Here is an 11,819-nt window from a genome sequence, read left to right as displayed (position 1 = left end):
TGTCGAACAGGAAACAAAACAATAAACACAAACTTAATAATATTATTCATTGATCACGTCGATCTCAACTACCTATATTGCGCAACGATCTCAAACGACTTGTATTATTACAGTCTATACGGACATATTTACTGCCATTCCTCAGTACCACCTGTATAGAGGTACGACGTTCCTCTATAGAGGGATCTTGTGAAGAAAAACTTTGCGCACATTTTCATCGTAGAGGGTGTCGGTCTAAAATCAGAGCAACTATGAGCTGCAGCGACAGATCGTCATACTATGTCGGTTTTGACTTTTTTCGATGTCTTAAAAAAAATAAGTGTGTAATATTATGTACCATGTGCAAGGCGGTGACAGTGGTGATGTTGGAACCGTTAAACTTGTTGGCCTTGATTATCGCCTTCTGGTTCCAATCGGACCAGTACAGCGAGTCCTCGAACGTGGATATGCTGAACGGGTGCGGTAACCAGACGGGGCTGAATAGGACCAGGCGCCGCTGGCTGCCGTCGAAGTTGCACGACGAAATGGTGTGGAGCTTGGCGTCCACCCAGTACAGCCGCTTGGACACAAGGTCCAGGGTGATGCCGTTTGGCCATTTCACGTCGAACGATGCGATCACCTCCCGGTGGGTGCCGTCCATGCCGGCCCGTTCGATCTTTGCGTTGCTACCCCAGTCACTCCAATACAGCCACCTGCCAACAGACCCGCGTTTGTTTTGCATTAATAATAATATGTTATTGACTGTGTATTAGTAGATATGACATGACGGAAACACGGTCAGCGGTAGGATTTGTTTTTGGGTTTTTATTTTTGTTTTGTAGATTGGGTAGGGGAGGCCGTTGTTGTTAATTACCCGTTGAGTGGGTCCACGGCTATCGACCTGGGTTCCTTCAGTTCCGACTTGAAAAGCGTCTTCTGCATGTTGCCCTCGAAGTTGGCCAATTCGATGGAGTCCTTGTCCGCGTTTGTCCAGTAGATGTGTCCGTAAATCCAGTCCACAGCCAAACCGTCGGCCGACGACAAGCCGCTTTCCACTACGATTGTCCGTTGTCGGCCTTCGTCGATCGGCGCTCTGAAAATAAGAACAATACATTATCACCTATATTATACACAATCGTTTTTGCAGTGATAAGTTTCCCCGACCACGGTCAATGGAAGCTCCGAAAAATGGTAGACTTTTTTATGTTTTATAGGCTAGCGCAGTAGATATAGTTGACATTTCAAAACGGTTTGTTTGAAACAGGCTTAAGAATGTCGTGAACGTATGCCGCTATATCAGAGGTTCCCAAACTGTGGGTCGCGACCCAAAAGTGGGTCGCGATTATACTTTTGGTGGGTCGCACTATTTTTTTAAATAATACAAAAATATAATCATCTATTACTTTTCGTTGATGTTCAAAGTTCAAATTCAGTTTTATCGTCAATCCTTATCTGTGAGTATGACAATTACGAGTTTACCAGCGGCCGTGTCAAATACTATATATTATACTTATTATACATTTTTTTCGTAATTACATAAAATGTAATAAAATAGTTTAATTTTCTGTTGTATGGTAAAAAAAAAAAAGGTCATTCATTGATATTGTGGGTCGCTATATTTAAAAAAAAATTCAAAATGGGTCGCACAATAAGAAGTTTGGGAACCTCTGATCTAGATCATAGGATTTTATCACTTTTTCTGTGATAAACTTAAATTTCTACACTAACCTCGGTATCATGTTTAATACCAATATATTTTTATTGTACGATTTGTGCAACCCAAACGATTCTGTAAAACGATTTAACGGCTCGTTAAAACTGTTCATTAAATAAATTTAAAGTTCGGTTTCATGCAACCCGGCATAAGTGTGGTAGATTTGACAACCATCAGTATCTCAAATCGTAGGTAGGGAGGTTTAGGCATTAGGTCATCGACCTCGGGGTGTGGGTTTCGATACGGCGGCAAAGACGAGTTGCGGCGGCGCATTGAAAAGTATGGCCGCTCGGACATTTTGCATTTTTTTCCGATTCTTTTCAAATTTCCCATGTGTTTGTTATCTCCCTCCCGTTATCAGTTTTCGTATACTTTTTTAAAATCTGTCAAAGATTAATAAATAAGTCATATATTTTTTATTGATATTTGTAGCTATTCTTTTTACATGTCGAGCTGCATACTTACATTGAGTTATACTGATTGTACATCTGTAACTGAACCCGACGTTTAAACAATTCTAAATTCCGTGTCCGTTAAAATAACCCATACATAATTATACTTATTAAATAAAATTGGTAATTGACATTCAAACCTGTATGTTTTCAGTTCCATTTAAACCGATACACTGACTTGGACTGAATTCACTCTAGCATACTTTATAATATTAAATGTAAAATATATTTAGACTGATTGATGTAGATTATAAATCCAGGATAGTATACTGGATATTTTATAACGTACATTCAATGAGCAACGTTCAACTGTTCTTATGTTGTCTGAAGTATGCCCTGTCATGTGGTTCATTTATACTTTTTTTTTTTTTATTTGTAAACTAGAAAATTATACAATCTATACAAATAAGTACAATAGGCATAATGTATGGTTTCTTATAAATTATGTGTGATGGTTTGATGTCTTGGGGGAAGAAACCATCCAGTGAAGGTACTTCGGCATGAGTTTACATTATATGGGTGTTAAATATTCATATTATGTTTACATTATAAGATCACGAGGTCATTGCCGTTTGAGTCTTCTAGGAGGATTATCTGGAATGGAGATAGATAGAAGCTTTTTCATATGGGGATTGGTGTGGTTTTGGTGGCGATTCCTAAATTTTTTGTAGTAAAGCTTGGCTGTTTCAGTGACTTTAGGAACGTGAAGATCTGTGTGCAGAGTGTGGTTAGAAATATAAGGTGGAGCATTGGTTATGAGACGGAGGATTTTTGATTGGAACACTTGTATTTTTCGTGTGTTTGATATTTTTGCCGTGCCCCAGATTTGAATGCCATAGAGCCAGATAGGTTTAAGTAGAAGATTATAAATGTGAATTTTGGTTTTGAGAGATAATTTTGAGAACTTGCCGAGAATGGGTCTGAGAGAGTATAGTCGTTGATTTAATTTTAGTTTTGTTGTATGTATATGCTTAGCCCATGTTAGACGTTTGTCGAAGGTTACACCTAGATATTTGACTGTGTCGCAGCATGGTATTGGTTTGTCGTTTATATGTACCGAAGAAGGTTGTCTGTGGCGAAGAGCAAAAGTGGTATGTGCAGATTTGTTTTCATTGATTTTGACACGCCAGAGAGAGTACTAGTGTTATAAGTCATTCAGGTGGCTTTGGAGAGTGGATGAGACTAAATCAGGATCGGTGTGGGTGACAAATATTGCTTTGTCGTCGGAATATTCAGCTATTTGAGTATTTGGATTTGTGGGTTGGTCAGCTGAGTAAAGGTTAAAAAGAGTTGGTGATAGGACTGCACCTTGAGGAACGCCGGCTAGTATTGGGGATATGCTGGAGTATTCGGTTCCTGACTTGACAAGGAAGTGGCGTTCATTGAGGTTTGATTTGAAGAAAAGGTAATATGAAGGGGGTAGGAATGATTTTAGCTTGTAAAGAAGGCCTGGGTGCCAGACCTTGCCAAAGGCCTGCGCCACATCGAGAAATACTGCAGAAGTGTAAAGTTTCTTTTCCAGAGAACAGGCAATGGTATCGGCTAGACGGTGTATTTGGTGGATGGTTGAGTGATGTTCTCTAAATCCAAATTGCGTGTCAGGAATTAGCTTTTTATCCTTGATGATTGGGAAAATTCTGTTTAGTATTAGTTTTTCTAAAAGTTTTGCAAAGAGAGGTAGTAAACTAATTGGCCGGTATGAGGAGGGGTTTCCTATAGGTTTGTTAGGTTTTGGAAAGAGAATAATTATAGCAAGTTTCCATTGGATCGGGAAGTATGATATTCGGAGTATGGCGTTAAAGATATGTGTAATATGTAGGATAGCTTTATTGGGAAGTCTGCGGGCTATTTCAGCTGTTATCAAATCATGTCCTGGTGATTTGCCTAAAGGAAATTTTTGTATGAATGATTTTACACCATTTGGAGTGAATGGTTTGGGTGGAAGTGTCATTGGGAGTGGACTATCTAGGAAATTGAGTATTTTGTTTTCTATTGAAGGAATAGTGGGGTCGTTTGGATTGAAAACTTGGGAGAGGTGTTGTCTGTGTGCTTCGGCTTTTTCTTTGTCGTTTATAGCGAGACTTCCATCTTGTTTTTTAATTGGAAATGACATTATTTTGATTTTTAATATTTTTCTAGTGGTTTTCCACAAAGAGCCATCTTTTTCGGATAGAAGGCTTGTTTTGCAAAGTCTTCTGAACGTTGTTTAGTCATTTGTCTTTTAAGTACAGTGCATAATTGATTATATTTAGTTTTATCGGTGGGATATTTTGTTCTCTGCCAGGTAGCTCTAGCGTGACGTTTTTGAACAATAAGAGATCTTAGATAGGCAGGTAAAGAGAGATTGTTTTGGTAGTTATTATTAGTTTTTTTTGGTGTGCAAGATGACCATGCTGCATTCTGTATTACTGAAGTTAGGTGTTGTACTGAATCCTCTAGGTCGTTTGGAGACTTTAAGCTTACGTTCAGGTTAATGTCGTTAGTAATTATCGATTGAAATTTTTCCCAATTAATTATTCCATTGATAAGTGATGGATTCGTTGGTCTTTTTGGGGGAGAGGTGTCAAGAGTGAGGAGAACTGGCGAATGGTCTGAGTGAGAATTTTTTAGGTTGTCTATGTTGGTGCTAAATCGGTTCGGGGTTTTGGAGACAAATATGTCAAGGATATCAGGACGCTTTCGGGGTGATGTTGGCCAATATGTAGGGTCTTGGGGTGAGATGATTAAGTAGTTTTTGGCAGTAATAACCTGTCTGAGAGAGTTACCTCTTGGTGCGTTAGAGTGGCATCCCCATTGAGTGTGCTTGGTGTGCTTGGCATTGAGATCGCCTCCAACTATAAAGTAATTTCCTAGAGAGTTGAAAAATTGCTCAAATAGTATTGGGGAAACTATTTGGTTAGGGGGAAAGTAAGCTGCGGTGATAGAAATAGGAGAATGGTCTAGGGTAATTTGGATGGTGAACGACTGTACGTGGGATTCGCTTAGTTGAGAAACGTATGAAAGAGAATTGTGGATCTGATAATTATCACCGCTCCACCATATGCGGTATCATCTGGGTGGTTTGACCTGAGTATTGTGTAGTCAGGAATGTGTATTTTTGTTCTTTTAGTAAGATGTGTTTCTGATATTAATGCTATATCTATACGTTTTTCATGAAGTACTAATGAGAGATCGGCTATATGCTTATGGATTCCATTGGCATTCCAGAGGAGTATGAGCAACGATTTGGAGGTTGGAGTATTATTTGTCATTTTGGGATGCGAGTTTGGCTAGGACTGTTGTAAGAAGGGAGAGCAGTGGACTTATGAGAGCTTGGAAGTCACTGATAAATTTAGATAATAAGGTACCTGTGTCTGACTGATTGCTATTGTCGAATTTTGGAGGTTCTTTATTTGATGTTATGTGCCCTGTACACGGTCAAATTATTTGTCAAATTTTTGTTTGACAAACGTGTTTGTCAATTTTTTTGAAAGTGTGCAGGCTTGTTTGACGTGCTTGTCAAACAATGTAAATGTTTGACGTGTTTGATAGAAATTTTGATTGACGGTGTGTTTGACAAACCTATTTGATAGTGTGCAACGGTGTTTGTCAAATAAGATCTCAGTTATCGCTTTGAAACCATGGAGAACACGTGTGCGATGAATGACAACAATATTTCAGAAAAAGAATTTCTTTTACAATTTATCTCCATATATCGTGACATGCCAATGCTTTGGAGAATAAAATCAAAGGAGTACATGGATAAACACAAAAGAATAAATGCAATTAAAAAACTGACGGAATTATTGAAAGTATCTCGACGGAACATCACTGAAGAAGATGTTAAAAAAAAAATAAATATTCTACGAACAACTTTCAAGCGTGAAAATAATAAAGTGAAAAAATCGATGGTTTCTGGATCTGGTACTGATGAAGTGTATGTACCTTCATTATGGTACTACAAAGAACTTGAATTTCTGCAAGACCAAATGGAGGAAGAATCTGGAATTAGCTCAATAACAGAACAAATGGTAAATAGAGGATAATGTTAATTTTATTTTAATTCTTACAGTATACAGTTCCCTATTCTAAACATTTGTTTTGCCATGGAATAGCACTCATTGTGTTAAAATATTCACAAAAATCATCCCTCACTTCTTTTGCTAATGTAGTGCTATTTCCAGCCCGTGTACGTTCGATATCCATCAATTGATTTGGCTCATTTCTCCAATTACCATGTATGACAGTCCCTGAAACACAATCTTCCATGTCTACTTCTCCATTCCTGATGTAATTTTTTTGTTTCATTAGTAAATTGTGTAAATGACAACAAGCCATAACTACAATTTTAGCTTTTTCAGGAGATAATTTAATAGGTTTTTGGAAAATCTTAAAACGACTTGCAAGAATGTCAAATACATTTTCAATTATTCGTCGAGCACGGGATAAACGATAATTGAAAATTCTTCTGTTATCATTCAAAACTTGTTTATTGTAGGGCTTCATAAAATTTGGAAGAAGCTGGAAGGCTTCATCACACACAAATACAAATGGCATTTTTTTATTAAAATTCGGCAATTCCTCTGGCTCTGGAATCTGCAACTGGTTGTTCTCAAACATATTCCAAAATTTTGTATTTTTAATAACCCCTCCATCTGACACTCTGCCATTTGTACCAACATCAATCATGATTAATTCATAATTTGCATTAGCTATAGCCATAAGCACTATGCTGTGTGTTCCTTTATAATTATAATAATAGGAACCGGAATGCTCAGGTTTTTGTAAAGTGATATGTTTTCCATCCACGGCTCCAATGCAATTATCAAAATTCCATGTATTTCCAAATTGTCGTGCCAATATTTTCCAACATTCTTGTGTTTTGGGTATCTGAAACATAAAAATTCTAGTTTATTTGAAATACAAGTTGACATAACAAGAATTATTTACTGGTGCAGTCACCGTTAATAAATATAATATATAATAATATAAAATTTATATATATATAATTTATATATTTATTTTATATTTGTTTTTTGGTTTCTAGGAATCATCACCAAAACCATCAACATCAGCACAATCATCTTTGCCACCTTTAGCATCTACTACTCCTGTACGAATAAAAAAGAAGAAAAAGGATGAGGACTTGCAACATGACTTGATGACATTAGCCAGGGATCATTTCAGAAAACCTGAAAATGAATATCAAGTGATGGCGAGACACTGGGCTTTCAAACTAGAGCGCATGTCTATAGAACAAAGAAGACTGGCGGAAAAATTCATTAACGAAATACTCTTTGAAGGAGAAGAAGGAAATCTTCATAGACATTCAGTAGTTATTAATCCGTCTCAGGCAGCACCCATTTTGAACACTCTACCACCTATTTCGTACACTCCATCTCCTATTCCACAAACTCCATCTCCTTTTTCACAAACTCCATCTCCTATTCCACAAACTCCATCTCCTAATCTGCACACTGAACAAACATATCTAACCGAACCTGAAGTTGATACAGCAGCCAAATTTATAAATAATTTTTATGCGTTTTAAATTTTATATTTTGTAATTTTGAAATTACATCTTAAATAAAAATCTTACCTGAATATTGTCTAAGCTTTCATTTATTGCTTCACAAGTTTCAATTATAATGCCGCCCAGTGTACGCGGTGCAATGCAAGATTGAAATTTGAGGTCTTCAAAATCGGCACCACTAGCCAGGTACCTCAAGGTTATGGACAATCTTTGAGAAGCTGGTATAGATTTACGCATAACGGTATCCTGTTTTGTTATGCGAGGACTTAACAATGTTAATAAATATTCAAATGTTTTATGGTCCATACGCAGGAAGTTTGCGTAGTCATTCGGTTCTGTGAGCAGTATTTCCCGTAATAAATTTTCGTGGGTATATTTATCCCGTAACTTCAACCACTCTCTAGACCATCGACGACCTTTTTTCTTTTTCTTTAAACATAGTGCTAGTGTCAATGCCAAAAACGCCTTATCTGTATCACTCATTATTATAATTATTATTATAATGACACAAATATGATAACTACACACGAACGTCACTTCACGGCAAGGCGAAAACCGAAACTATGGCCAAGTTTAATATATTTATTTGATTTATTGGTTTGATCGTATGCGCTTTTGTTTGATGAAAACATGAAGTTTGACAAACAAAGTTGACAAACAAATTTGACCGTGTACAGGCCCCTTTACATTTGCATATGTTCTATTTTTAGAGGATGGGGGGGGGGGGGGGTGAATTCCGCCGAAGTGGCCTTCACTGTGGTTTTTGGATTGGATTGATTGTTGATTGTAGTTGGTTGGTTGGTTCTTGAGGTTGGATTACGACGTTTTTGAAGCTCCTTGTGAATTTGGCATCCTTTATAGTTAGCAGGGTGTTCGCCCTGACATAGCGCGCATTTGGCAGGAAGGTTTCGTGGTTTTGTACATTCAGAGGTGATGTGATGCTCGGCACATCGGACGCATCAGAGTGTGCACAGTACGATTTTGTGTGGCCGTACTCCTGACAATTCAGGCATTGTACCAGTTCACGTTTTTTAAATGGTTCTTCGATTTTTACCTTAGTATGGAGCAAGTGACTTATATGAAAAATGTTTTTGTTTAATTCTGAAGGTTCAAGATCAACAAAGAATATTGGTAGATTTATTTTTAAAGTCTTATGTTGGACATTTGTGATTTGTCGAACTTGAAAGCCGTTTTCATCTATGGCTGTTCTGATTTCTGCTATGTTGGTTGTTGGGTGGAAATTATACTGTTATGACCAAATAGTTGAAAGAGTTATCATAGAAATTTCGGGAACAACAATTACGATTAAAGACTATTTATCAAACCCATATAAAAATAAAATAATTAAAAAAAACCAAAGCCTACTTATAGGCAAGAAAACTAAATCAAAAATAGTTACTGCTGACGCGGTCCCGCGTGATGGCAGTTTGAATTCAAACGGCCTTAACGCGGAAATCCGTGCTGAACCTCTCAAACAACCGCCAACTGACGACGGACGACACCAGCGCGCGACATCCGCGCCAGGAACCGTCGGCCGGCCGCTAGGTGAACCAAATCGGTTGAGATACTTTTGCGCATCACGCGCTGATGACCACTTGTCCCGCGGACCGACCGTCTTTTCCCATGCGCGACAGGGTTGCCAGATTGGGCGGTTTCTCGCCAAATGGGCTATTTAAGAAGTCAATAAACCGCCTAAAAGTACTTTTGGGCGTCTATACGCCAATTGGGCTATATGCCAGTAAATTAATGGCTATAGTGGGCTACATAAATTAAAAACAAAATATTGAAATTATAGTATTTTTATGCAGAAATACAAAATAAAAAAAAAAATTTTTTATATCAGATAAGAATTATAGAAATTATTGATATACTGATATCCATAGATAATATATTATCTATGCTGATATCTCAGTATTATCATAGAAACGACACTCCATCAAACGATCCCGTATCATGGTCGTACACCAACATGATGTTAGACCCGGCTTGTTTACTCGTTGGTAGTTTGATACATTTGAATTTGGTATTTTTCTATTTTTAGGTAGGTATATTTTTGTTTGTAATCATGCATACAATGACTAAACATATTTTACTATATATATTTTGTCATTAGTATTTTTTATAGTATAATAACTAATAACATAATAATGGGAAAATATGGTAAATATAAACGCAAGTATTGTGTGGATTGGGAAGTTAAACCGGAATTCAAAGGTAAATATTAATTACTTATCTAGACTTTATTTATATTTTAATAATTTAATTACCCAAATACATATTTTGTTTTTATAGGGTGGTTACAAAAAGCTTCAGAAAGCCAATGTAACGAAAATGATCTTAAGGAAGCATATTGTTCGAAGTGTAAAGTTGTGTTGCGAGCACATCATGGAGATTTAATTAGTCATTCTAAAACAGCAAAACATGTAGGAAAAATGAAAAGTTTGATAGTCGAAAAACAACCGCAACTGCAATCTTTTGGTACACATACGTATATTCATATTATAAATATATATATACATATAAATACAAATGGTTAATTTTAATGTTGTATTAATTTAATAGGTGTGTCGACAGTTACAAGAGAAAGAAAAGCTGTTGAATTAAAACTTGCTGTACACATTGCCACTCACTCAGCTATTAGAAGCATTGATCATCTTGTTGATATATTGAAGGTATCTGGAAAAGGTTCTTCTCTAGAAAATTTGAGATTGCATCGGACTAAGTGTTCTAAACTGATTATTAATGTTATATCACCTGCCATACTTCAGCAGCTAGTTATTGATGTTGGTGATAGTAAGTATTCGCTAATAGTGGACGAATCAACAGACGTTTCTGTATCAAAATATATGGCATTTTGCATTAGATATTTTAGTAAGTCCATGCAAAATATTACTAATGAATTCTTAGGATTAGTAACTGTTGAACGCGCAACGGCAGACGCTTTACAAGACATAACATTACAATTTTTAAAAGATCTAAATTTAAAACCTGAAAATATTATTGGCTTAGGAGTAGACGGTGCTAGTAATTTATGTGGTCGTCATCATTCACTTTATACCCTATTACAAGAAGTTTCACCCAATCTACAACTGATAAAATGTATATGTCATTCGCTCAATACCTGTTCGTCAAAAGCATCTGAGGTTTTACCTGCCAGTCTTGAGTTCATGCTTCGAGAAACTGTGTCATGGTTTTCATACAGTCCATTACGGAAGTTAGAATATGCCCGTTTATATGAAACCATTAATGGAGAGGGAAAAAAACTAAAGCAGCTTGTTAAATTATGTCCAACAAGATGGTTGGCATTCTACAACTGCATTAGAGTAATCCTTGATCAATGGCTTGAGCTCAAAACATGTTTTGAGATAGCAGGAGCTAATAGAAAAGTGTCACAGCGCACGTACACTTAATGCAATGTTCAAAGATGATAGTAATCTGCTTTATTTTACATTTCTCAAACCAATTTTAAAAGAAGTCACTCAAATGAACCTAAAATTTCAAAGTTTAAATGCAGACATTACAAAAGTTTATGGAGAACTTAAACAACTTATGATGTCCATAGCTAAAAGGATAATCAAGCCTAGTTTCTTGAGAGATGATGAATTTCCATTTGTCTTAAGTCTGCTTGATATTGACCGCGTTTCAAATGCATTGAATAATAAACTTTCTTTATTACCATTGGATGCTATCGATTTTGGATTTGCTTTCTCAGAATTGGCTGAAAAGAAGACAGTGACGTCACATGCTCTTCAAGTTGTGAAAGAACGTTGTGGCAGTTTTTTGTTTACTCTCTGTCAAGAGTTAGTGAAACGCTTGCCTCAGAACACCCAAGTCATTTAGAAATTAAGGTGTTTCAGTCCTGTGTATGTTTTGTCTCAAATACCACCAAAGTTTAAGGATCTACCGTTAGAACTATTAAGTAAGACTACATTAAAAAAAAAATAATTAAGTGTTAAGTGCAATCATGTTTTTATTCATAATCGGTTATTGTATTTATTTGCTTTAATTTTAGAAGATGATGCTGATATAGAAGAGATTTAAGCGCAATGGAATAAACTCTTAACTTTAAAATATTCAGAAATTTGTGATGGAGGTTCAATTGATGAAAAAGATACTTCTAGGTTTTGGATTGATATATACAACATCAAAGATAGTTGTGGAA

The 11,819-nt window shown here is 36.4% G+C and overlaps 4 protein-coding genes across 4 annotated transcripts; 3 read left to right on the top strand and 1 right to left on the bottom strand.

The window, feature by feature from the left end:
- Nucleotides 1-262: 262 nt before the first annotated feature.
- LOC111032106 (low-density lipoprotein receptor-related protein 8-like) lies at nucleotides 263-1,089 on the bottom strand (the record flags this gene model as incomplete). The annotated part of the gene is made up of 2 exons (XM_022312314.1): nucleotides 263-692; nucleotides 854-1,089. Coding segments are annotated over 2 exons (651 nt in total), but the record flags the coding sequence as incomplete, so codon positions are not given.
- Nucleotides 1,090-5,765: 4,676 nt separating this feature from the next.
- Nucleotides 5,766-10,054, top strand: LOC111032105 (stress response protein NST1-like). The gene is made up of 3 exons (XM_022312313.1): nucleotides 5,766-6,155; nucleotides 7,172-7,666; nucleotides 9,950-10,054. Exons 1-3 carry the CDS (start codon nucleotides 5,766-5,768, stop codon nucleotides 10,052-10,054), a joined length of 990 nt encoding a protein of 329 aa, XP_022168005.1.
- On the top strand, nucleotides 9,835-11,067 carry LOC111032119. The gene is made up of 2 exons (XM_022312342.1): nucleotides 9,835-10,135; nucleotides 10,220-11,067. Exons 1-2 carry the CDS (start codon nucleotides 10,090-10,092, stop codon nucleotides 11,065-11,067), a joined length of 894 nt encoding a protein of 297 aa, XP_022168034.1. The 5' UTR covers nucleotides 9,835-10,089.
- Nucleotides 11,059-11,694, top strand: LOC111032125. The gene is made up of 2 exons (XM_022312353.1): nucleotides 11,059-11,576; nucleotides 11,670-11,694. Exon 1 carries the CDS (start codon nucleotides 11,072-11,074, stop codon nucleotides 11,495-11,497), a length of 426 nt encoding a protein of 141 aa, XP_022168045.1. The 5' UTR covers nucleotides 11,059-11,071; the 3' UTR covers nucleotides 11,498-11,576; nucleotides 11,670-11,694.
- Nucleotides 11,695-11,819: the final 125 nt, after the last annotated feature.

Source organism: Myzus persicae, unplaced genomic scaffold (assembly GCF_001856785.1).
Source record: "Myzus persicae strain clone G006 unplaced genomic scaffold, MPER_G0061.0, whole genome shotgun sequence".
Lineage (NCBI taxonomy): Eukaryota > Metazoa > Arthropoda > Insecta > Hemiptera > Aphididae > Myzus > Myzus persicae.
Note: the sequence above shows the minus strand (reverse complement) of the source record. Positions and strands in the feature narration are given on the sequence as shown.

Excerpts from the sequence above, each read along its gene's own strand:
- LOC111032105 (XM_022312313.1), top strand. The coding sequence starts at position 5,766 with ATGGAGAACACGTGTGCGATGAATGACAACAATATTTCAGAAAAAGAA. Across the intron at positions 6,156-7,171 it reads GCTCAATAACAGAACAAATG|GAATCATCACCAAAACCATC; the intron begins GTAAATAGAGGA and ends TTTGGTTTCTAG. Across the intron at positions 7,667-9,949 it reads AATTTATAAATAATTTTTAT|GGTGGTTACAAAAAGCTTCA; the intron begins GCGTTTTAAATT and ends TTGTTTTTATAG.
- LOC111032119 (XM_022312342.1), top strand. The coding sequence starts at position 10,090 with ATGAAAAGTTTGATAGTCGAAAAACAACCGCAACTGCAATCTTTTG. Across the intron at positions 10,136-10,219 it reads ACCGCAACTGCAATCTTTTG|GTGTGTCGACAGTTACAAGA; the intron begins GTACACATACGT and ends TTAATTTAATAG.
- LOC111032125 (XM_022312353.1), top strand. The coding sequence starts at position 11,072 with ATGTTCAAAGATGATAGTAATCTGCTTTATTTTACATTTCTCAAACCA.